This window comes from Cetorhinus maximus, chromosome 31 (assembly GCF_964194155.1).
Source record: "Cetorhinus maximus chromosome 31, sCetMax3.hap1.1, whole genome shotgun sequence".
Classification (NCBI taxonomy): domain Eukaryota; kingdom Metazoa; phylum Chordata; class Chondrichthyes; order Lamniformes; family Cetorhinidae; genus Cetorhinus; species Cetorhinus maximus.
In genome coordinates this window covers 20372702-20398047 of record NC_135909.1, presented here as the reverse complement: position 1 = coordinate 20398047, position 25346 = coordinate 20372702, and the positions used below count along the sequence as shown (strand labels likewise).

The following is a 25346-nucleotide window of genomic DNA, read 5'->3' as shown; positions in this document are numbered from 1 at the left end:
GGAGTGGAGCGGTGTATTACCTCCCCAGACCCCATTCTCCCACTCCAATATAGTGGAAGAACGACTCACCACATTTTCTCTTCAATATCTATTAAACCGTCACATGAATAAAACCCATACAGTTCATGATGTTTATGTGGGAGACCCGGAACTGTCGGTAGTCATGGTGATTTCGCCCATCAATAGGAGCTTTCTACCCGCCTGTTATAAACAGATCAGGTAAAGATTCCGAATTGAATCCGGGTTGAAAGGCATGTAGAGCCAAAATGAGACTTTTCTCAGGTTTTATACTAATGTCTTTTGCAGCGAAACTAGAATTTTTGATGAAAATGGTGGAAAATTTCATCAGGTCTGGCAGCATCTGTGTGGAGAGAGGGAATTATCTCTTCGAATGGGCATGACGCTTCTTCAGAGCCAGAATGAAATGAGTTCAAACAGTGAGCAGCCCTTTCACAGACTCTGTGAGTGGCTCTGAAAAGAGCCTTTGGGTTATTAGATTAAAGAATGGCTGCTTCACTTGGTCTTCGAGGCCGCAGCGGCGCTGGTTTTCTTGGGCAGCAGCACGGCCTGGATATTAGGCAGCACCCCGCCCTGAGCGATGGTCACCCCTCCCAGCAGCTTGTTGAGCTCCTCGTCGTTGCGGACGGCCAGCTGCAGATGTCTAGGGATGATGCGGGTCTTCTTGTTGTCCCGGGCCGCGTTACCGGCCAGCTCGAGGATTTCAGCCGTCAGATACTCGAGTACAGCAGCCAGATAGACCCGGGCTCCGGCACCCACACGCACAGCATAGTTGCCCTTTCTCAGGAGCCTGTGAACACGGCCCACCGGGAACTGCAGTCCAGCCCGGGAGGAGCGAGACTTGGCTTTGGCTTTGTCCTGGGCTCTACCGCCGGTCTTTCTACAATCTTACACACACTTAGACCACGAATGAAGAATTCCTCCCGCACTCACCCTTCCCCAAACTTCTGGGGAATGCAGTCGGCCGACTTCTGAATGGTCAAGGTGTTCGGAATCTCATTGGGTGGCTTTTGTAACCAGTCAGAGAGCAGCTTATTTCACCAACCTAAAAACATCAAAAAAAAACAAAAGACCGCGGATGCTGGAAATCTAGCAAAAAATAAAAATACCTGGATAAACTCAGCAGCTCTGACAGCATCTGCGGAGGGGAATACAGAGCGATCTGATGAAGACTCATACGGACTCGAAACGTCAACTGTATTCCCCTCCGCAGATGCTGTCAGACCTGCTGAGTTTTTCCAAGATCAAAAAGAAAATGGACCGTAGATTGAGCCAAACTGGCAGAGCTGAAACAGGTTTACAAATTGAACATTAGCGCCAATGTATTTGAGTGTGGCTGAAAAAAGAGACATGTCAAAGCTTTTCCTTCTGCCCTCAACAGGACACTCGCAAGAAAACCAATGTAAGGGGAAGACAACAATTTATACTGATAGAGAATATACTTCAGGGTGGAAAGTGACCGTCTTAGGCCCGGTCATGAGCTTGTGTGATACACAGCGCGACATGATCTGAACAGGGTAGCCATTACCCTGCAGGATGCCTTTGATGAGCCCGATTTCAGCATCAAGCTTGCACGGTGAACAAATGGCTCGGACCCGATTCACCAAGTTGCCGATAAGACCAACCTTACAGAGCGTGGAACTGTAAGAATCCCAACGCGTATTTTAACCAGCGTGGAGAATTGTGGTCTGACCACGGGTAAGGCTGAAAATAAATCACTACTGCGATGGCCGGGAATCGAACCCGGGTCAACTGCTTGGAAGGCAGCTATGCTCACCACTATACCACCATCGCACACTTCTTCAAATTACAGTCAGCATTTATACTACCGCGAAACACACTATATCTTTGGCATCTTGTGTCTGATTGATAAACTGTTTTGCAATAACTCTCACCATGTTTATGTTGTTTCACACTCATTTCAAATGTCCCCAAAGAAGTTACCTCTTTGCACGTCTCACGTGCAGGCAGCAGATGGCACCAGTCCACAATAAATTGGCTCCCACTGTTTCTGTGGGCACATCGAGACAGGAAAAGGTCTGTTGCTGCCCGGGTAACGGGCCGTGAAACAGACAAAGATAGTGACCAACTACAACGGCCCCATGTAGATATCCACAAAGTTCCGAACAATAAAAAAATGCAACTTATCCTGGAAGGGATGACTAGGTTCTCTCTGAAATAACTACAACAGCACCTCCCTTAAAATAATTGATTTTCTGTCACTAATTCAATACCATTGCTGACTGGTCTGGATTTAAAAGATCCGGGTCTCTAACGATAGATAAACAAGATGTTCCATTGAGTAAGATATGTTTCGAGCGCCCTGTTCACTAATGGTGCCCAGAATTCGAAAACAAATCAGTTCGAACAGGCAGGAGGCGGAGCTAGATGATCATAGACTCTGTTCTGTCTGTCACTCAGTCTCCTCCCCGCCCCGCCACTCACTCTCTGTCCCGTTCTCAGTCAGGTCGGGGCGGGCTATTTAAAAGAGGAACTTGAAGCAGCTCGTCTCTCATATTCTGCAGCGATCTGAGTGAAGGTTCATCATGTCTGGCAGAGGGAAAGGAGGCAAAGGACTGGGTAAAGGCGGAGCAAAGCGGCACCGCAAAGTGCTTCGTGATAATATCCAGGGCATCACCAAACCAGCAATCCGCCGCCTGGCTCGCCGTGGCGGTGTCAAGCGGCTCTCGGGTTTGATCTATGAGGAGACACGCGGGGCGCTGAAGGTTTTCCTGGAGAATGTGATCAGGGATGCGGTCACCTACACTGAACACGCCAAGCGCAAGACGGTCACTACCATGGATGTGGTGTACGCTCTGAAACGCCAGGGCCGCATTCTCTATGGTTTCGGCGGCTGAACAACTCGACCCTTTCTACCAAACACACAACAAAGGCTCTTTTAAGAGCCACCCAAAACGTCACATTAAGAGCACTGACCTGGAAACGGGAGCGAGAAATCTCAAACTGTAAATGAATGAAAAACAGCTTTAGCATCATTTCATTCTCTTTCTGTCACTAGTTCATTTATTAAGGTTGTTGGTGTTTTAAGTGGGGAGTGGAGCGGTGTATTACCTCCCCAGACCCCACTCTCCCACTCCAATATAGTGGAAGAACGACTCACTCCATTTTCTCTTCAATATCTATTAAACCGTGACATGAATTAAACCCATACAGTTCATGATGTTTATGTGGGAGACCCGGAACTGTCGGTAGTCACGGTGATTTCGCCCATCAGTAGGAGCTTTCTACCCGCCTGTTATAAACAGATCAGGTAAAGATTCCGAATTGAAACCGGGTTGAAATGCATGTAGAGCCAAAATGAGACCTTTCTCTGGTTTTACACTGGTGTCTTTTGCAGCGGAGCTAGTATTTTTAAATGAAAATGCTGGAAAATTTCACCAGGTCTGGCAGCACCTGTGTGGAGAGAGGGAATTATCTCTTCGAATGGGCATGACGCTTCTTCAGAGCCAGAATGAAATGAGTTCACACAGTGAGCAGCCCTTTCACAGATTCTGTGAGTGGCTCTGAAAAGAGCCTTTGGGTTATTAGATTAAAGAATGGCTGCTTCACTTGGTCTTCGAGGCCGCAGCGGCGCTGGTTTTCTTGGGCAGCAGCACGGCCTGGATATTAGGCAGCACCCCGCCCTGAGCGATGGTCACCCCTCCCAGCAGCTTGTTGAGCTCCTCGTCGTTGCGGACGGCCAGCTGCAGGTGTCTGGGGATGATGCGGGTCTTCTTGTTGTCCCGGGCCGCGTTACCGGCCAGCTCGAGGATTTCAGCCGTCAGATACTCGAGCACAGCAGCCAGATAGACCGGGGCTCCGGCACCCACACGCTCAGCATAGTTGCCCTTTCTCAGGAGCCTGTGAACACGGCCCACCGGGAACTGCAGTCCAGCCCGGGAGGAGCGAGACTTGGCCTTAGAGCGAGGTTTACCGCCGGTCTTTCCTCTTCCAGACATTTCACAATTTCACAAACGCTTTCACAGGACTGAAATCAATTGTTGGGCAGCAAGTGTCTAAGTGTCTGTATCATTGGGACAGGAAGTATTGCAGCGCCTGTTACTATGAACAGAAAGTGTCGGAGTGACATTATTTTCAGTTTGCATTCATCTTGTAGCTGCAGAAATAAATTGATTTCAGCATGATGGGCGGATTGCTGATTCGGTTCTTATTTGTCATCAATGAAAACTGAGTTCGATTACAGTGAATGCATAACTCAGCGTCTTCATTAATATTTCAAACAGCAAGTTTCCGATGTATAGAAATACCCACCTTTCTCCCTTTTGTCTAATATATTTGATGAATAGAAATCTATCAAAGTGAGATTTAAAATTGAAGTGTTGTTTCCGGAAGGGAGCTCTGATATTCTCATCCCCGTTTGTCGATAGAGATGGATTCGAATTTCACCTCCAGAAAGCTCTGATTGTTTTACTGCCCCCAGTGCCGCCAGCTCCTACCCCCCACCCAACCTCTCCCATCCTCTAACCCCTACCCCCCACCTCTCCCACCCACCAAACTCCACCTCCACCCCGCCCCAGTACATGGATGCCAATCATCGGAAACAGTTCCTCACTCTGACACGATCGCCTCAACATCTCTGAACCTTCGGTGGAATTTCTTGTTAAACAGGGAAGAAGGAATTCCTTTCGAAGTGTTTTGGATGAAGGGGATGTTCTGTGTTTTTATTTCAGGAATTAAGCAGCGATTGAGTGAAGGTCAAGGAGCAAAGATTTAGAGAGGACAAAAAATTGCAGCGAAATTTTGAGGTGAGGTGCGAACAATAGGAACTGACTTCATGATCCAAAATCAATCTGAGATCCCAAGGCCAAGGGTCTGGGAATCAATGGATCATTCAAAAATCCAAGAGACATAAATGCAGCACAGTTTTTATGAACACGGCATTATCCGGCTGGAAGGAATGGTAGCCTGGTCCGAATGGATCAGGCGTCTGACTTCAATGTACATTATGATGCAAACAGAAGATAGCAGTTTCGTGTCCTGTCCCGTTGCTTTATACTGAAATCTGGTGGAACGTCCAATAAACCAGGTTCCCACTCGTCAGCTGCAAGTTCTGCTTTTACTTCCAAACAATGTGGAGCACTTTCTCAGAATGTATTTCCTTGTTACTTTGTGCATTCATCCCTCACTCATCTTTGGATTGTGTTTCGTTACTAAGAAATCCACAATATCTGACTAATGTCGAGAAAATATTGATATTTCCAATGGAACAAAAGATTTTGCATTAATCAGTTTAATAAAATGCTGCGGAGGGAATTGCAATTTCCTCATCAAGCGGCTGAATGATTCGCTGAATGTTCAGTTGTTGTTTCCAGGGATGAAAGATGATGTCACTGGTCTCGAAATCCAGAGGCCCAGGCTCATCTCTGGAGGCAAGTGTTCAAATCCCACCGTGGCACCTCGGGGAATTTGAATTCAATTATTTCATGATTCTTGAATTGAAAGCTGGTCTCTGTAATGACGGCCATGAAACTACCGTCGATTGTTGTAAAAAACCATCTGGTTCACCAATGCACTTAAGAGGAAACATTCTGCCGTCCTGACCTGGTCTGGCTTACATGTGACTCCATGCACATGGGGATATGGTTGACTCTTATCTGCCCTCGGAAATTACTGAGCAAGCCATCCAGTTCGAGGGAGATTAGGGAAGGGCAGGAAGTTATGGCCGTGCAATTGACGCCCACAACTTACAAAATAAGAATAATTATGAGAAAATTAAGAGAAAATCAATGCAATGCGTGGTTGCATTGAGTGATACAGAGATGAAAAACAGACATTCACATACTATACAAGATGCGTTAATATAGAATTAATGCAACACGATCACAGTACACAGGATAGTGAAAGCACAGAAGGAAACACACTTTCTCAATTTCTCAAGAGCAATGATGATACACAATGTATTCCACACACACACAGTATCAGAACATGACATTAATAGAATTAACCCTGCAGTTCCACAAAGCACCACAGACTGACAGGTGCAAAAGAAAAACAACATATAAAGGCAGCATCAGAGACTGATATATACAGTATGAATCAGACACTCAAAGACTGATGATTGCAGAACCAAGGTCAAACTCACGTTCACTTCCAGACACTGGCAGGGGCAGAATTGGCCCCATATTAACATACAGTAGTGGAGACTGACATAGTCCATGAGTCACAAAATCATGTTCTGTTCTGACAGGTGCACAATTCACCTCACACATTCACACTGACCATAGACAGCCAAATACGCAATTCAAATTTCTTTCATATAAAGCACCCAAGACTGAGACACACACCGTTTATCTCATTCTGTACAATGGATTGAGAGTTACAGACTGAGTCCTGCATTCTACTTAACCAAGTTGTTGCAGTGTGTCTCATAGATGGTACACACTGTTCACCAGTGGTTGAGGGAATAAATGCTTAAGCTGGTGAATGGTGAGAAAGTCAAACCCACAGCTTTATGGATGTTTTCAAGATTCTTTCGTGTTGTTGAGGTGCACTTATCCAAGCCAGTGCAGAATATTCCATCTCTGACCAGACTTGTGATTTTTAGGTCGTGGAAAGGCTTTGGGGGACTAGGAGGTCAATCACGAGGTGCAGACAGGCTCTGATCTGTTTTTTGAAGCCACAGTGATATTGTAACTGGTTTTACAATGTACCTTGAACACATTTATCATAAACTAACCATCACTGAATGATGATCAGACTGACAGAAAAACAAGAGCAAACTTACTTGGCATAGATTAAACATATAGTATAATTACCCTTACTCACATTCCAATAACTGAGAGGTACATGGTAAGATCCACATTCAAATGTGAGGAACAGGCAGGGAAAATAAAAAAAGCACACTTTCACAAATCAAGTACTGAGTAATATTTACATTTACAGCCACATCCCAGAGACAGGGAAATAGGGATCAAAACCCACAATATATTATTGGGGACAAAAACATGTACAGAATAGTACATATCTGTAATGTAAAACTGACAGGTACAGGATGAAATCGGAAACCGGCAGGTATAGACTGATCCTAAAAATAAACTGACAGATACAGAATGGCACCAAATAAACTTGCAAGAATATAAAAGGTATAGAAGAATGATCTTTCGTCCATACTCCAAATTGTCATGTGCAGAGTGAAATGTATATTTAAATAGCTGTACCTGACAGGCACTCAGCAGAATCCAGATTCAAATATTAGAAACTGACATGCAAAGTGCAAATCCAAAATAATGTATCAGTCTCTGACAGGTTAACAGTGATCCCACATCCAAATGCCAGAAATTAACTGATACAAGAGTTAAGTCCCTTCTTCCAGATCAGAAATTGCCAAGTACATTGGAAAACCCACATTCACATATCAGCAATTGACAAATCCAAAGCAAAATCACCATTCAGTGCAGCAAGAAATGACAGGGCCAGAAGAAAAGAAGCACTCACTTAACATAAATTGGCAGAAAGTAAATAATCGACATGCCTATAACAAACTAATTGGTACAGATTATCATTCACAATCATTCATCTGAAAGTGACATGTGCAATAAAGCCCAGGTTCTCATAATATTGCTGAACAGGCACAAAATGAAAACCAAGGACGTGTTACACAGCAGAAATGGGCAGGTACAGATCCAAACTCACACTCACTTATCAGAAACTCCCTGGTTCAAATTAAAGCCAACACAAACGTGACAGAAACTGACAGATTCAGGGAAAAGCACATATTGACATACCAGTGACACTCGGTACAGTATTATCCAGGTCACACATGCCAGAAACTGACAGGTCCAGAGCAAAATAAAACTCAATGAAGCAGAAAGTGACAATTATAATTTCATTTATCAGAAACTGCTAAAAACAAAACAAAATAATGCACCTGCATACAGTAGCTCGGCAGGAGTAGATGAAAACATACAGCCATACTTAATCAAGTCTGACAGGTACAGAGTACAACCCAGATCTTTCACACACTGGCAGGTACAGAGCAAAAACAGCAATTAACATATCCCGTGTAAATACTACAGGCTTACAGCTACTGAGTTGAAAGAAAAAATCCTTGATTTCAGAAACAGAGGGTTAGGGAATAATACCATCATAATAAACCAGGAAGTGACCAATACAGATTAAAATCCACGTTACAATATCAGTTACTGACAGGTAGTCCATTGATCGCTAGCAGAACTTATCAGGTATTGAGTACAGACCATACACTGGCATTTGATTTTCAGTCACGTTAGGAAGTTAAGTGGGAGGGGGATCTTTTCTGTATCTCTGTGTATTAATTACTGACTAAGTGACGATTAGTCAATGTTCAGCTTGCTTAAGTACAGGTCTTAAATTGTGAAACCTTGTTGTGTGATCCTTTGAGGTGGTCACGGGAATTCAGAGATATTTTTAAAGGTTATCAACCTCGATGGGGGTCAGACGATAAAAACTAACCGAGGCCTTCAGAAACAGTTGTAGAGACACATTCCAAATAATAAAATGACAGATATGGGAAAATGCCACACACTTATACCAAAGATTGACAAGGACAGAGTAAAAGCCCACTCACTTGGCAGAAATTAACATGCGCAGAGTAAAAACACACAGGCATACCAAAGACTAGAGAAGTACAGAGAGAAAGGGAATAATCAAAATATATTAAAATAAAAACAGCCTATGCTGAATGAAATGCAGAATAACATACTGGGACTGACAGGCACATTGTAAATGCCACACTCACTTGGAAGCTGAATGTTATAGAGAAAAAGAAAACATTTTTAGGAGATTACAAGTGAAGAGGAGATGTTACACTCTCCGATCCTGCAACAACCACAGAGGCTCAGGCTTCCTTTTAACCGGTTTTATTCAAGCATATGCAAGGGAGCCGCAATCATTCCTAAGAATAACAATGAAGAGCCTACTCCCTGATTGATTATATTTCACTACTTTTGTACTTTTTCTGATCATAACGCATTTGACTTTATTTGAATACATCCAATTGGTAACTGACACACCAGTTCCATACTAACTTTATCCTATTGAGCACATAAACATGTGATTTGGCTTACCGGTTATTCTAAAGGATGTATTCTCTGATAGCATTTTTAATTTCCTCCTAACACAAGTTATGAATTAAATCTCAACATCACTGACAATAGACCGAGAGATAGAGATTGTAAGCCTCACTGAAGAAGCAGATAATGATCGTCAGAGAATGAATCCCACAACCAAGTAGCTGACAGAGAAACGACAAAGAATATTGTTTAATACAATGCTTGGATCATACTATGGGATAGCTCCTGCCTTGTTCCATAAATATAATCAAATAGATTCTGTGTTTGACCCCCTCAGTGACATCATCCCTCCCAAGCATTATAATAGATTATTTGATTACTGCTCTTCGTCCCCCGTGCTGCTTCTTTTGCCTGATCTTTCCTGAATAGGATGAAGCCAGAAATATTGAATTCTGTTATTGCCACGATATCAATGTCACATGTGGGACTTGTGGCTGCTGCTCATCAAACTTATTCCCCCCTCACCTAAGCAGAAAAGGTCGCATGAGCCACTGTCTGACCCCTAATATTCGGGACTGCTCTGTCCTGCTGAAGGTTGGAAGTAAAGAAGAGCAGTTCGTCCTGGTGAGGAAGGGAAAATGTATGAACAGCATCAGCAGGATTATAGAGTGATGTGGTATTCCCAGCATAGAGAATGTGCTGGTGCGACAGAGGGAGTCAGAAAGTCTGGGATTTGGGCGGATGGGGCGGGCAACGGGAAAGGAAGCTGAGAGAGCTTGTGGCTTGAAGGACCAATAAATGTGATTGTGTTTTTAAACTAACTAATCAGAAAGATGTAAAACATCCCGAATTGACCTTGTTGTGAAATAGCCAATCGGGAACATGACATTCACCCTTCCTTTATTAGCATAGGCCTCCGGTTTCGTCTACAAAATGCGAGTTTCGATAGCGCTTTGAGTTATTCTGTGTCTGAAGCTATTTGTGATCATGGTTGACGAGAAGAAAGCGCAGAAAAAGTTGCCCGCGACGGGCGGCAAGAAGAAGAAAAGATCCAGGAAAGAAAGTTACTCCATCTACATCTACAAAGTGATGAAGCAGGTTCACCCCGACACCGGCATCTCCTCCAAGGCCATGAGCATCATGAACTCGTTCGTGAGCGATATTTTCGAGCGCATCGCGGGTGAGGCTTCCCGCCTGGCCCATTACAACAAGCGCAGCACCATCAGCTCCCGGGAGATCCAGACCGCCGTGCGCCTGCTGCTGCCCGGGGAACTGGCCAAGCACGCCGTGTCGGAAGGGACAAAGGCGGTGACCAAGTACACCAGCTCCAAGTAAAACCCCACAATGGACTGAAAAACACCCGAAACACAACGGCTCTTTTAAGAGTCACCCACAATCTCTTTGAAAAAGCTATACGATTGCTTTACTTCTAAATTTATGATTTTACTATGAAGCTTTCCCAATGGTCTAATTGTTATTTTGATTACATATCAATCACAGCGATTCTCGGTAATGTAGATTTAACCCATGTTCAATTATTGGTCTCATTAATAATACCCCATAAATTCATGACTGCGCTTTGTTCTCAGACGCGTTCACATTCGGCCCCTTTCCCTGGCTCTGGAGAGAGAGAGAGAGAATAGAGCGCAAATGCGTCAGTTTCCAATTCTGGTCAAGTTTGGTCTCAATAATCGATCAGTTCATTTCCTATCAGCCCCGGTTGTGCAGGAACCTTCAGTCACAACGCTGGCAAATTTACACCAAAAATGTTCACTTTTGATTCCCACGAATATCTACAATATACCGTCCGTTTTTAGAGATATGAAAATGAGACTTTCTGCCGGCTGGTTAGAGGGTTTCAAAAAGGACTGAAATTAACCGAAATGGATACCGGATTCTAAAAGCGAATCTGGAACTTGGTATAAAATGTGAAATAGTCCCATCACGGACGGATATTTGTAAATTTTTTTTGTCAGACCGAGTTAACTATTAATGGGATTTTCTATATGAAATCTATTTATTGTTTTATAAATATATCAGCGGTTTATTCCATGTCGAATAAAAAGAAAAGTTTGGATTCTGTAAATTTGGCGCCGTTATTTTCGGCTTGTTTTAGATACAGATAAAGCCAGGACGAAAATCAGAAACGGACAGATACAGACAAAATGTAGACTGGGGAAAAAGAGAGCGAGATTAAGTGCATCCAACATTCGCATACTAAATACCTATTTCCAATTAGTACGATATTGTGTCCTTTATTCGTTGCATAACATTTTGGCGGGCTTTCAGCATTTGAAATAAAACAGGTTGGAATCTGGTAATTTGGCGCCGTTATTTTCCGCCCTCACTCCGTGGAGTCTCCAGATTGGTGAGTTCAGTAGATATCTGATTGGTGATATGAACAACATTATGAGACGCAGCACAAAGTGACCAATCAGCAATGCCGGCAGCACCATTCCTCCCGAAGATATAAGAGAAGCGAATGTGAGAGGATTTCCTCATCCTTTGTGAAAGTGTTTGTGAGATTGTGGAAATGTCTGGAAGAGGAAAGACCGGCGGTAAAGCTCGATCCAAGGCCAAGTCTCGCTCCTCCCGGGCTGGACTGCAGTTCCCGGTGGGCCGTGTTCACAGGCACCTGAGAAAGGGCAACTATGCTGAGCGTGTGGGTGCCGGAGCCCCGGTCTATCTGGCTGCTGTGCTCGAGTATCTGACGGCTGAAATCCTCGAGCTGGCCGGTAACGCGGCCCGGGACAACAAGAAGACCCGCATCATCCCCAGACCCCTGCAGCTGGCCGTCCGCAATGACGAGGAGCTCAACAAGCTGCTGGGAGGGGTGACCATCGCTCAGGGCGGGGTGCTGCCTAATATCCAGGCCGTGCTGCTGCCCAAGAAAACCAGCGCTGAGCGGTCCCAGAGAAAGTGAAGCGGCCACAATGTGATCTAATAACCCAAAGGCTCTTTCCAGAGCCACTCACGGGATCAGTGAAAGGGCTGCTCACTGTCAGGAGGGAGTCAGAGATGCAGTTATTGTAACGGTGGATTTATCTGTTTCTGATTTGTTAACTTGTGTTTTCAGTTCCCTCTCTGAATAGCGCTGTTTCTCTGCTCACACATCTCCCGCTTTTGTTAGTGAACTATTTATGGACAGGATATCAGAAACTATCATTCTGTAAATCCATCAATGTCAAAAGTACCGAATCTATTCGATGCAATAACGAGAGCTACATGAAGAAATTCACAAGCGAGTTTCACAGCGAGTGTTGCGCCCGGACAGGATCTGATTCAATTGCATCTGCCCGCACGCAGTCTGTGAAAAGGGCTGTCTCCGGTCTCAATTGCTCGTATAGGCAGCATTTTCTTTACTTCCCATGGGGGTGGGACGCTTTAAATTCTATGCCGAATACTTACGAGATTCGAGTCTGAGCGGCCGAATTAATTTCTGTTCTAAACGCCGGTCACAGCTCTTTTATTTTTTGATTTAGTGGCTCTTAAAAGAGCCGTTGTTGTACTTGGTGCTTAAGCCGGGTTTTAGGCCCGTTCCCCGCGGATGCGGCGTGCCAGCTGGATGTCTTTGGGCATGATGGTGACTCGCTTGGCGTGGATGGCGCACTGTTTGGCTTCCTCAAAGAGCCCCACCAGGTAAGCCTCGCTGGCCTCCTGCAGGGCCATGACAGCCGAGCCCTGGACGAGCAAGACGCCCAAGTCCTGAGCGATCTCTCGCACCAGCCTCTGGAAAGCCACTTTGCGAATTAGCAGCTCGGACTTCTGGTAGCGGCGGATCTCCCTCAGAGCCACAGTGCCGGGTTCGTATCGATGAGGATTCTTCACTCCGCCCGTGGCTCGAGCGCTCTTCCGGGCCGCTTTGGTAGCCAGCTGTTTGCGGGGAGCTTTCCCTCCGGTCGATTTGCGCGGTGTTTGCTTGGTCCTGACCATTTTCTGAACCGATTACAGTCTGGCCTACAATCCGCATTTTTAAACTCTGTGAGGAACCGCCCCGAACAGTAATTGGCTGGAGCCCAAATTGAGAATTCCAATCAAACTCTGGCCAGTTCATTAATCCTTGCCAACTCAGGTCCTGATTGGTTGAATTGTCGTTTGTCGTCTAATCTCTGTACAGCATTGGTCCCAGTTGAGTGCAATGCCTGAATGGCGGCTGCGACGAAGGGCTGTGTGTCCCGCAAGGCGTCGAAACAGTCGCTGATTAAAGTCACCAAGAAGCCGCCTAAGAAGCGAAGAAAATCTCGCAAGCAGAGCTATTCCATCTCCGTGTACAGGGTACTGACCCAGGTCCACCCTTCCACCAGGATCTCGTCCAAGGCCATGAGCGTTATGAATTCCTTCGTTGTCGACATTTTCGAGCGCATCGCCTCCGAGGCGTCGCACTTCATTCACTACAACAAGCGCCGCACCATCTCGGCCCGGGAGATCCAGAGCGCCGTCCGCCTCATGCTGCCGGGGGAATTGGCCAAACACGCCGTCTCCGAAGGCACCAAAGCGGTCACCAAGTACACCAACTCCGTTTAGGAAGACAATTCTAAAGATTATTTAAAAAAAAATAAAATCGGAACTGTGACTTTTTTTTTTCTGCATCATAATCCGAGAAAATGCTTAGTTACAAAGATGAACAGAATTCAGGTAGGTCAGGCACAGGGGCCAGAGGCAAAATGATTTGCAATTGTATGGAGCCATTCACTCACGACAGGTACAACACAGGGTTAGATACAGAGTAAAGCTCCCTCTGCACTGTCGCCATCAAACACTCCCAGGACAGGTACAGCACGGGGTTAGATACAGAGTAAAGCTCCCTCTAAACTGTCTCGATCAAACACTCCCAGGACAGCTACAGCACAGGGTTAGATACAGACTAAAGCTCCCTCGACACTGTCCCCATCAAACACTCCCAGGACAGGTACAGCACGGGGTTAGATACAGAGTAAAGCTCCCTCTAAACTGTCCCCATCAAACACCCCAGGACAGGTACAGCATGGGGTTAGATCCAGAGTAAAGCTCCCTCTAAACTGTCCCCATCAAACAATCCCAGGGCAGGAACAGCACGGGGTTAGATCCAGAGTAAAGCTCCCTCTACACTGTCCCCATCAAACAATCCCAGGGCAGTTACATTACAGGGGTAGATACAGGGTATAGCTCTCTCTACTCTATTTCAGTGCATCTAATTCCCATATTAATACAACAGCCTATCCCATGTAAATGCGAGATGTAATTTTTCAAAACAATGGTCCAGTAGCCTCTGCACGAGATCCACCATTTCTGACAGGCTGTGTGGTGGGACAAGGGCTCCAGGAGATTTTGGCACTGTCCAGCAGCTTTTATTTCTGATTTACGATGAACAGACATAGGCCTCTGCCTCCTCCACTACTCCCAGCAGACAGAACTGGGTTTAAGCCCAGCTCCTGACAGCTGAGAGCCACTGACAAAGCTACAGAATCCAGTCCCTTCTCTGTAATAGTTTCAATGTGAAGTCAGGCTCTCGATGGTGGACGTTACTCAGAGTCTCCCAATGGATTACAGAATCCACGAGGTTCAAAACGTGAACTGCTTTAAACAGATGATGTCCAACAGCTTGCCAAACATTCTCACAAAAACTCTCCGGCCATTTCCCCCACACCGTAACAGTGAGCACTGAGACCCCTCCTCCTCACTCCTAACCATCACCATCCACCAGGGCAAAGTACAGATCTTGTCCCAGTTATATGCGGCACAGCAGGGTCACAGGTCAGACACTGACTGCTTCCTAAGCTGGGCTTGTCTGATACTCTGAGCCACACTCCTTGGCCATACATGCTCATGGGGCAAGAGCAGGTACGGTGGCGACGAGCTCTAACTGTGACTGGTAAGTGAACGGTTCACCGGTTGCTGCAAATAAACACCCGTATTCCGGCACTCCAGAGAAAGGTTTCACAAACGATCGAAACACTGAGTGACTATACAGGAATGATCTCCATCGCTGCTCCACTAAAATGTGAAATTCGGTGGTTGCAGCATCGCAAACCCGAACAAAGTAAATATTCATCTCTAGACACTTAAAAATGCCCATCCCACCTCCCGTTCCGAGTTCTCTGCTCTCTCTGTGAGACGGTGGGTGGCTCTTAAAAGAGCCTTTGTTGTGTGTTTGGTAGAAAGGGTAAAGTTGTTCAGCCGCCGAATCCATAGAGAGTGCGACCCTGGCGTTTCAGAGCGTACACCACATCCATGGCAGTGACCTTCTTGCGCTTGGCGTGTTCAGTGTAGGTGACCGCATCCCTCCAATTTAATTGTAAACCCGTTTCTTTGCTGCTTTGATCGCGCCCTCTCAGTCGAGCGCTGACTTCTTCTCTGTGTTTCCAGTAAAATCATGAAATAACCGAAAAAAATGCCTTAAATTCTCTCTTCAGGGCTGAGCAGGGGAGCAGCGCGATCCTATGACATGGAAATCTTATGATTTTATACAAGAATGACTCGGAAATCTGGCGCTGAGGCCGGACACACAAACACAGTGACATTAGTCTAACCCGCCCGCCCCTTTAACACACTCTCGCTGATACAATGTTCACATCTACACATTGACAGGACAAACTGTGTCTCAGATTTACAGCTCCCAGGACAGGCTTTCCTCTCCTCTCGGCCTGCGCTGTGGATTCTCAGGAATTAGTTGTAGTTTCCCAACTCAGTAACTGTCAAATCCTCTGAGACCGGAGCTGATCACAATGTCTGTCCACCAGGTTCAGGAGGCTGCAGCCAATCACAGCTGTGCCTGGGTTAACCCGTAAATTGTTTAAATTATTATCTTGTTCACAAGCAGAATTATTTTTGATCATTTGAAGATACAGATTGTGTGCACTCAGCCACGAAACAACAGTATCCCGCCTTCATGTGGAGTTCAAGAGAGAGGGGGTGGAGGGATTGACAGAGACAGAGTGAGTGAGGGCGGTGGGACACAGGTAATGCAACAGTTGCAAAAATCCGAGAAAACTCTGGTTTTACCCAGAAAGATTCTCATGGAGAGGCAGAAGCTGCATCTCAGATCTTAATGATATAGTAACAAAGACATATTATTAATCCCACACGCAGGAACAGTTCTGCATTTTGACAGAAGAGAGGCAGTATAAACATAATAGTCCAGTTCTAAAAATTGTGCAAGGTCAGAGGGATTGAGAGTCTTTAGATCATTGAAGGAGACAGGAGATTTTGAGGGTGTAGTTTGGAAAGCAGATGGGATCTTTGCTTTGATCAACAGAGGTACTGAGCATAAAAACAGGAACATTATGTTTAACCTTTATAAAGGTCTGGTTGAAATGCAACTACAATATTGCATCCATTTCTGGTCACCACACTTTTGGAAGGATGTGAGAGTCTTTGAGAGGGTGCAAAGAAGATTTACTAGAATAGTTCCAGGCATGAGGGATTACAGCTGCAAGGTTTGTTTGCGGAATCCAGAGTTGCTCTCCTTGAAGCAACCGGGATTGAGGGTTGGTCTGAGAGAGGTGTACAAGATTATTACAGGTTTAGATCAGGTAGACAAAGGAAACCGGTTCCCATTCATCCTTGGCCACTGGGGAGGTTCCAGAGGACTGGAGAATAGCTAATGTGGTTCCTCTATTTAAGAAGGGTTGTAGAGATAAGCCAGGGAACTGCAGGCCAGTATGTCTCATGTCAGTGTTAGGGAATTTATTGGAGAAAATTCTGAAGGAGAAACTCTATCTCCACTTGGAGAGGAAAGTTTTGATCAGGGATATTCAGCATGGCTTTGTCAGAGGGAGGTCATGCCTAACAAATTTGATTGAATTTTTGAGGAGGTGACCAGGTGTGTAGATGAGGGTAGTGAAGTTGATATAGTTTTTATGGATTTCAGCAAAGCCTTTAACAAGGTACCACATTGGAGAATTATAAAGAAGGCAAATGCACATGGGATACAGGGTAATTTGATAAGGTGGATTCAAAATTGGCTTCGTTGTAGGAGACAGGGTGATGACAGAAGGCTGCTTTAGTGATTGCAAGCCAGTGTCCAGTGGCATACCACAGGGATCTGTGCTGGGTCCCCTATTATTCATCATTTATGTAAACAACATAGATGACTATGTGGGCGGTAGGATTAGTAACCATCCTCTGTTAATTACTTTCCCACTAAGAGAAATATTTGCTGCTACTCACAAACTTATCTGGTTTATCATTTCAGTTTGCAGGCATTAACATTGGAATCTCGCTTCCTGTAAACACTTCAATCGGCAACAAATATCTCAAATTGCATTTATTCACACAAGAACACGAGCTGCAATTGCTGCAAACACACACCAGTGGAGAGCAGCCCATTTCTCACAAAGAGCGGGCACAGTCTGAATGTTCTTCTCTCGTTCACTATCACTCCATCAATACCTGAATATGAAATTTTGGGATGTAAAATATAGTGAAGTTGATATTTATTCGGCGCCTCCTCCCGCGTTGCAGTTTATGCTAAAATGGCAGACAGAATTCCCAGAATGCTCTGGGTGATATACAACGGTCTGTCTCGTTCAGAATGGCCACACTGCGCATGCGTACCTGGTCGTCAACGGAAATCCTGTCTAGCCGTGCATGCGCCAGGAGCTTGGTCGAGCGCAGCCTCAGTAACACTGATTCTCAGCGGCTCTCAGCCCGAATGAAAGTCGCCGGGCCCGGCGGACGTGCGGCGGGGGACCCGGGGGACGGCATTAGATCCCCTGCTCTTCCTGATATATTTTGTTGACCGACTGCTTGGTGTATGGGCACCATTTCAAAATTTGCGGATGACATGAAACTTGGAGGTATTGTGAACTGTGAGGAGGATAGTGTTAAACTTCAAAAGGACAGAAGCATATTGGTGAAATGGGCCGATAGGTTCGACCTCAGAATGACCCGGGGCCGGCCCTGGGGAGCATGCACACTCTCAATGCCGGGGAAGTCAGTGCATTTGATAGAGCCGTTTCTGGGATGCAGGGAATTGTGGGAACTGCAGCCACCATGGGCAGATGTTAGTAAGTGTTTTATTGCAGGGTGATTGTCAGTGACCTGAAATGTGAACTTTTCTTTCTGCACATTTGCTGTCTGATGTGCGGTGTATTTCTAGCATTTTCTCTCCTTATTTCAGATTGCCACTATCCACAATATGTTGTCAGTGAATTGTTGCAGGTGTTGCTCACAAACCAAGGTCAGAAACTCAAACTGACAAATGAAGAACACTTTTGAATCAGAATGGATGTTGGACGTGGAAGTCGATCCTCGCTTACTTTGAAGGTATGTTCTTGTTGGCTGTTTTAGAACTGGAGAGTAGAGAGAGGAGAAGGCAGTGGGTTTAACCGCGAGCACTTTTGAGAACAGTAGGGCCCAAGCATTTCTGATATAAGGTCATTTACTGTTTCTTGCACCGTAACAGAGACTAACAGGAAGTATATTTCACATTCACATGTAACAGCAGAGAGTGACAGATGGTGTTAATTCCACCCACACTCATATATTGTAAGAGAGATTGACGGAGAGTTAATTCGTCGAATCATAGAATGATTACAGCACAGACGGAGGCCATTCTGCCCATTATAGTCTATGCTGGCCTTCTGAAGGAGCAAATTACCTCTTGCCACTTCGCCGCCTTTTCCACATAGCCCTGCACATTTTTCCTTTTTGGATAATAATCCAATTCTCTCTTGAATTCCTTAATTGAACCTGCCTCAACTACATTCTCAGGCACAATAACAGAGACTGGCTGATAGAGAGTTAATTCCACACACTCAGTAACAGAGCCTGACAAATTGTTTGTTTATTCCTCACTCACACAAAGTAACACAGACAGACAAATATGAGAGTGTGGAACTAACTCTCTTAATTTCTCTCAGCCTCTGTTGTTGTAAGTTAATTCCACACTGAAATATTAATGGAAATTGAGAGGTCTTAACTCCACTCTCAGATGTCAGAACAAAGACTGGAAAAAAGAATTCCACACTCACAGCAACCAAGACTGAGCGATAGAGATAATTCCACGCTCACATATAGTAACAGAGACTGACATGAGTTTATTCCATATTCTCAGACAGCTAGAGGCTGACAAAGAGTGAATTCCGCACTCAAATACTGTATCATAGACTGCTCGAGAGTTAGTTCCACTCTCATAACCGTAACAGAGACTGAAAGAGATGTAAATTACACACTCACATTCAGTAAGTGATGGACAGAGAATCAATTCCACACTCAAATGCAGATAAGGCTGAGATAATTTCACGCTGAAATACAGCAAAAGAGACTAACAGACAGAGGGTCAATCCCACACTGACAAATTAAAATATAAGAAAGAGAAGCAAGAGGAGGCCATTCAGCCCATCGGGCCAGCTTCACCATTCAATAAGACCATGGCTGATCTGAATGTGGCCTCAAACCCACTCTCCCACCTGCCCTATAACCCTTGACTCTCCTGCCGATGAAAAATCTGTCTAACTCAGCATGAATATATGCACTGCTCTCTGAGGTGGAGAATTACAAAGATTAAGGACGCTCTGAGAGAAGAAATTCCTTCCCATTTTTGTCTTAAATGGGAGATGTTTATTTTTAAACTGTGCCCTCTGGTTCTATTTTCCCCACAAATGGAAACATCCCTCTCAACATCTACCCTGTCAAACACCCTCAGAATCTTATTTGTTTCAATGAGATCACCTCTCATTCTTCAAATCTCCTATGCAGATCAGCCCAAACTGCTTAAACATTCCTCATGAGACAACTCCTTCATCTCAGGAGTCAGTCTAATCAAATTTCTCTGAAGTGCCCCCTATGCAGTTATATCCCTCTTTAAATAAGGAGACTCCAACATAACACAGTACTCTCAGTGTAGTCTCACCAATGCTGTGTAGCTGTAGCAAGACTTCCCTACTTTCAGACTCCCCCCCCACGGGAATAAAGGCCAACATTCCATTTGCCTTCCTATTTACTTCCTGCAGCTGCACATTAATTTCTTGTGATTCATGTACAAGGAGATCTTGATCCCTCTGTACTGCAACATTCTGCAGTCTCTCTCCACAGTATTGAAGGAGGCCATTCAGCCTATCAAGTCTGCACTGGCTCTCTGAAAGAGCTTTCTACCCAGTCCCACTCTCCTCCCTTGTCCCCGTAACCTTGCACGTTCTTTCCTTTCAGGTAGCAATTGAATTCCCTTTTGAATATCTCAAGCAAATCTGCCTCCACCAACCTTTGAGGACGTTCGTTCCAGACTCCAACCACCCTCTGGGTGATAAAAAAATTAAATTTTAAATTAAACATTATGAGTCTATCTCACATCACATTTAATCCTTTTGCCAATTATTTTGAGTCTGTGCCTTCTAGTTCTTAGTGTTCTATTGAGTGGGAACAATTTCTCATTATTTACCCTGTCCATACGCCTCAGGATATTGAATACATCTATCAAGTCTCCTTCCAGCCGCCTTTTCTCCAGGGAAAACAATCCCAACCTCTCCCATGTATCCCCATAGCTACAATTCTTTATAGAATTATAGAAACATTATGGCACAGAAAGAGGCCTTTTGGCCCATCGTATCTACACCAGCCAAAAAATAAGCTACGCAGCCTAACCCCACTTTCCAGCATTTAGTCCGAAGCCCTGCAGGTTACAGCACTTCAGGTGCAGATCCAGACACCTTTTAAATGAGCTGAGGGTTTCTGCCTCTTCTACCCTTTCAGGCAGTGAGTTCCAGAGCCCCACAGCCTCCTGGGTGAAAAACATTTTCTTCGTCTCCCCTCGATTCTTTCCAATCACTTTAAGCTTTTGCCGCCTAGTCACTGACATCTCTGCTAAAGTAAATAGGCCCTTCCCATCCACTCTATCCAGGCCCCTCACAATTTTGTGCATCTCAATCAAATCTTCCCTTTGCTTCCTGTGTTCCAAGGAGAACAACCCCAACCCATCCAATCTTTCCTCATAGCTGCGATTTTCCAGTCCTGGCAACACCCGCATAAATCTCTGGACTCTCTCTACTACAATTGGATCCTTTCCACAATGAGTTGACCAGAACTGCACACTACACAAGTTGTGGCCTAACTAATGTTTTACGTAGTTTCAGCATAACCTCCCTGCTTTCATATTCTGTGCCTCAGCTAATAAGTGAAAGGATTCCATATACCATCTTAACCACCTTATGAACCTGTCCTGCTACCTTCAGGGATCTGTGGACACTCACTTCAAGCTCCCTCACTTCCTCTACACCTCTCAGTATCCTCCCACGTATTGTGACCTTACATGAGACTCCAGACCCACAGCAATGTGGTTGATTGTTAAATGCCCTCTGAACAATGGCAATTAGGGATGGGCAATAAATGTTAGCCTAGCCAGTGACGCCCACATCCCATGAATGAATAAAAAAAATACATCACTTCACACTTCTCTGGGTTGAATTCCATTTGCCATTTTTCTGCCCACCTGATCAGTTCATTGATATCTTCCTGCAGTCTACAGAAATCCTCCTCGCTATCGACTGCTCAGTTAATTTTTGTATTGTCTGCAAACTTCTTGATCATTCCCCCTACATTTATATCCAAGTCATTTATCTTGGAATCATTGTTGTGAATCTCCTCTGTACTGTCTCCAATGCCTTCACATCCTTCCTTAAGAATGACATCCAGATCCGACACAGACACTATTATCAATTCAGTTCCTGGCACCAAACTTTTGGAAATTTGGGAAAGTTTTAGAGACTGTGCAGAAAAGCTTTATAATAATGGTTGTGAGGATGAAGGGCTTTAGTTACATGGGTAGATTGTGGGAGCTGTGGTTACAAGGTGTCCAAGGCAGAGTAGATAGCGAGAAACTGTTCCTGTTGGCAGAAGGCACAGATTTAAAGTGTTTGGCAAAACAACCAATGGTGACATGAGGAAAACTATTTTTACACAGTGAGTCATTAGGATCTGCAATTCACTGCTTGAGAGTGTGGAAGAGACATGGTAAACTCGGAGTTGTCAAAGGCGAATTGGACACAAACCTGAAGAGAAAAGAGTTGCCACATTATGGTGATAGGGCTGGGGATCAGGACCAGTTGAGTTTCCCTGGCAGAGAACCACCAGAGACACGAAGGGCCGAATGGGCTTTCTCTGTGGTGTAACTATTCTAAGATTCCATGTGTATAAGTGCCGGATTCATTCTGTATCGCTCTGTCCCTGGTAAAGGATTTGAGTGTCTGATTCATGATGTATTTGTCAGCCTCTGGGGATGTGTGATTCACTCTGCATTGCTCTGTCTCTGGTACACTATGTGAGTGCGGGATTCATTATGTATTCGTCAGTCTCTGGGGATATGTGTGAGTGTAGGATTCACTCTGCATTGCTCTGTCTCTGGTACACTATGTGAGTGCGGGATTCATTATATATTGGTCAGTCTCTGGGGATGTGTGTGAGTGTAGGATTTACTCTGCATTGTTCTCTCTGGAAAACTATGTGAGTGCGGGATTCATTATGTATTGGTCAGTCTCTGGGGATGTGTGTGAGTGTAGGATTCACTCTGCATTGCTCTGTCTCTGGTACACTATGTGAGTGTGGGACTCATTATGTATCTATGAGTATCTGAGGCACTTTGAAAATCGGTATTCATTCTACCAAGAATAAGCTTCATTGGGCCATTTGGACACATTGGTACATTATTGCTAACATCTTCAACCCAGTTTACTTTATGTAATATTACCTTTTTACCGTGAAATCTATTCCCTCTCTTATGCTTATCTTGCTTTCCCTGAAATACAGCTGTGCTAATCGTCTTGACTGCTCAATATGACAGCCGGTTCCAAATTCTACCGACTCAGTGGGAAAACAAGGTAATATCGAATTCTCTTTGAATTGATTGTTGACACCTCTATGTCCACCCTATCACATCCCATCACTAATTCTTCATATTGAGCCGTTTCTGCAACACACACAGTTAATGTCATTGTATCAAAATCCTGGAACTCCCTCCCTCACAGCACTGTAGGTCTACCTACACCACAGGGACTGCAGCGGACCAAGAAGGCAGCTCACCACCACCTTCTCAAGGTCACTTTGGAATGGACAATAAATGCTGGCCGAGCCAGCGAATCTCATATCCATTGAATTAATAAAAAAGTTCAGCTCTGTTGCACTTCTCAGCTCTTGCCAGTAGATGTCAGCACACTCAGAGAGCGACAGAACAGACAAGAAGCGTTCACATTTTATTGGACGGCGAAGGGAGGTATTTGGAATTACTAACGGTGGAGATGACATTTCATAATATTTTGTTATAACAAGCAGAAGTTATAATGTTGTGCTGAAACCGTCAGATTGTTGTTTTGTATTTGAGAGTGAGATACATTCTTCACTGCCCTTTTTTGGCCCATTTTGTGAACGTGGGATTTATTATCTATGTCACTCACTGGTACTGTGTGAAACTGAGAGACATTCTGAACCTGTCAGTCTTGGTTACTGTATGAGAGTGTGGAGACGTTGTCAGCGTAACTGCCAGTGTGTTTGGATTTATTCTGTAACAGTCGCTCTCTTGTACATTACATTTGTGTTATATTCCATTCCTATCTTTCATTTTCTGATACTGAGAGACGTGGGTTACATTGTGAAACTGTCAGTGGAACTGTATGTGTGGAAGAATTTTGCTCTATCAGTCAACTTCTGCTACTGAAAGTGAGTGCTGCAGTCATTCTGTGTCTGTCATTCTCTGGTACAATATACCTGTGTCATATTCAGAAGGCACATTGCATTATCTGGTACTGTATGAGCGTTGGGACACTTTTTAAAGTAGAACTGTAGGTGTGCAAGGGTTTTGTTCTCAATCAATTTCTGGTAAGGCAAATGAGTTTGGGACTCATTCTGAATCTCTTAATGGTGTGTGTGTGTGTGTGTGTGTGTGTGTTTAATCCTATCCATCAGTGCTACTGTATGTGAACGTGGAAATCATTCTGAATTTGAAGTCTTTGGTGCCCTTTTTTCATTCATTCATGGGGTGTTGGCTTCGCTGGCTGGGCCAGCAGTTATTGTCCATCCTCAGTTGCCCTTGAGAAGGTGGTGGTGAGCTACCTTCTTCAACCTCTGCAGTGCATGTGGTGTAGGCACATCCCCAGTACTATTCGGAAGGGAGTTCCAGGATTTTGACCCAGTGACAGTGAAGTTACAGTGATATATTTCCAAGTCAGGATTTTGAGTGTAGTATCCATTCTGTATCTATTACATACATGTCAGACCCTCGTAACGTGTGTGAGCGTAGTATTCAATACACATCTGTCAATGGCACTCTGTATCTGTGATATTGTAAAATAAGTGTGGGAATCATATGTTTCTTTCATCACTTGGTTTTGTTTGTGTGCATGAGAATCATTCTGTATCTGTCAGTGGGATTAATTTTACATCTGTCAATCTTTGGTATTATAAAACATTGTGAGATTCAATTGGAGTTTTCCAATCATTGGTATTGTATGTGAAAGTAGAATTTACAGTGTGTGTGTTAGTGTGTGGTCTTCCATTTGTATCCATCAGCATCTGTTACTCTATATGATTCTTGGACTCTTTCTAAATCTCTCAGTGGTACAATTGGTGTGTTATATTTCTTTAGTTTCACTCAGATTCAGCTATTGTGAGTGAGTGCAGTGAACAGCCTGTATCTTTCAGCATCTGGCACTGAAAATGTGCTTGAGAATTATTCTCTGCTTCTGTGTGAGTGTGGGATTCATTATATAACCTTCAGTCTCTTTGACTAATTATAAGTTTGGATTCATTCCACATACATTTCCAGCAGAACAACAGGCCACTGATATTGTAGGTTTAAAGCAAACAATGTGTGTGTCAGCTTTGGCTGAGTATTAAATCTCTGTCACTGTGAACACAGTTGTGAAAGATAATGTATCCTTCAATCTGATCCTGGATTGGTCCGCAAGTGTAACTCCAGCTTGTACGAAACGATTTGATATGTGGCATTCAGTCTGATTCTGAGTCAGAATTTCCACACAAATGCAAAATGGGGCTCAGTCCTGAATTGGTAAAGTATCTTTAATTTGACACTGTGTGAGGATTTAGAATTAGCATGGAGTTTATAGCTCAATTCATACTCATCAAATTAATATTACATCTCAGTTTCTTAATCAGGGTGAGTTTTAACTAAAGTCTGAGTTTGTATCTCAGGTTATACTCGCTTTCAGAATATCTCAAACTGATAATGTAATTGAGATTTGGATTTGCATCTAATGTATGTGTCAGGACACAATGTGGAAATTAATACTGCAATTTATAAACAAATGATGGGTGTAAATATTGGACCAGTGCTTAACATGAATCTCAATGTACATTATTAAGGTTAAGACTGGAAACTTGAAACTGGAAACA

General features: G+C 44.3%; 2 protein-coding genes and 1 non-coding gene across 3 annotated transcripts in view; 1 reads left to right on the top strand and 2 right to left on the bottom strand.

Annotated features, from left to right (window-relative positions):
* Positions 1-25346, top strand: part of LOC144670314 (histone H2B-like) — a 1149071-nt gene that overhangs the window by 437203 nt on the left and 686522 nt on the right. The window lies entirely within an intron of this gene.
* Positions 1741-1812, bottom strand: trnag-ucc (transfer RNA glycine (anticodon UCC)). Its single transcript has one exon. It is a non-coding gene; the product is annotated as a tRNA-Gly (tRNA).
* LOC144670341 (histone H3, embryonic-like) lies at positions 12558-12962 on the bottom strand. Its single transcript, XM_078532818.1, has one exon. It carries the CDS (start codon positions 12960-12962, stop codon positions 12558-12560), a length of 405 nt encoding a protein of 134 aa, XP_078388944.1.

Bases quoted from the DNA above. Each gene is read 5' to 3' on its own strand.
- LOC144670341 (XM_078532818.1), bottom strand. From the start codon at position 12,962: ATGGTCAGGACCAAGCAAACACCGCGCAAATCGACCGGAGGGAAAGCT.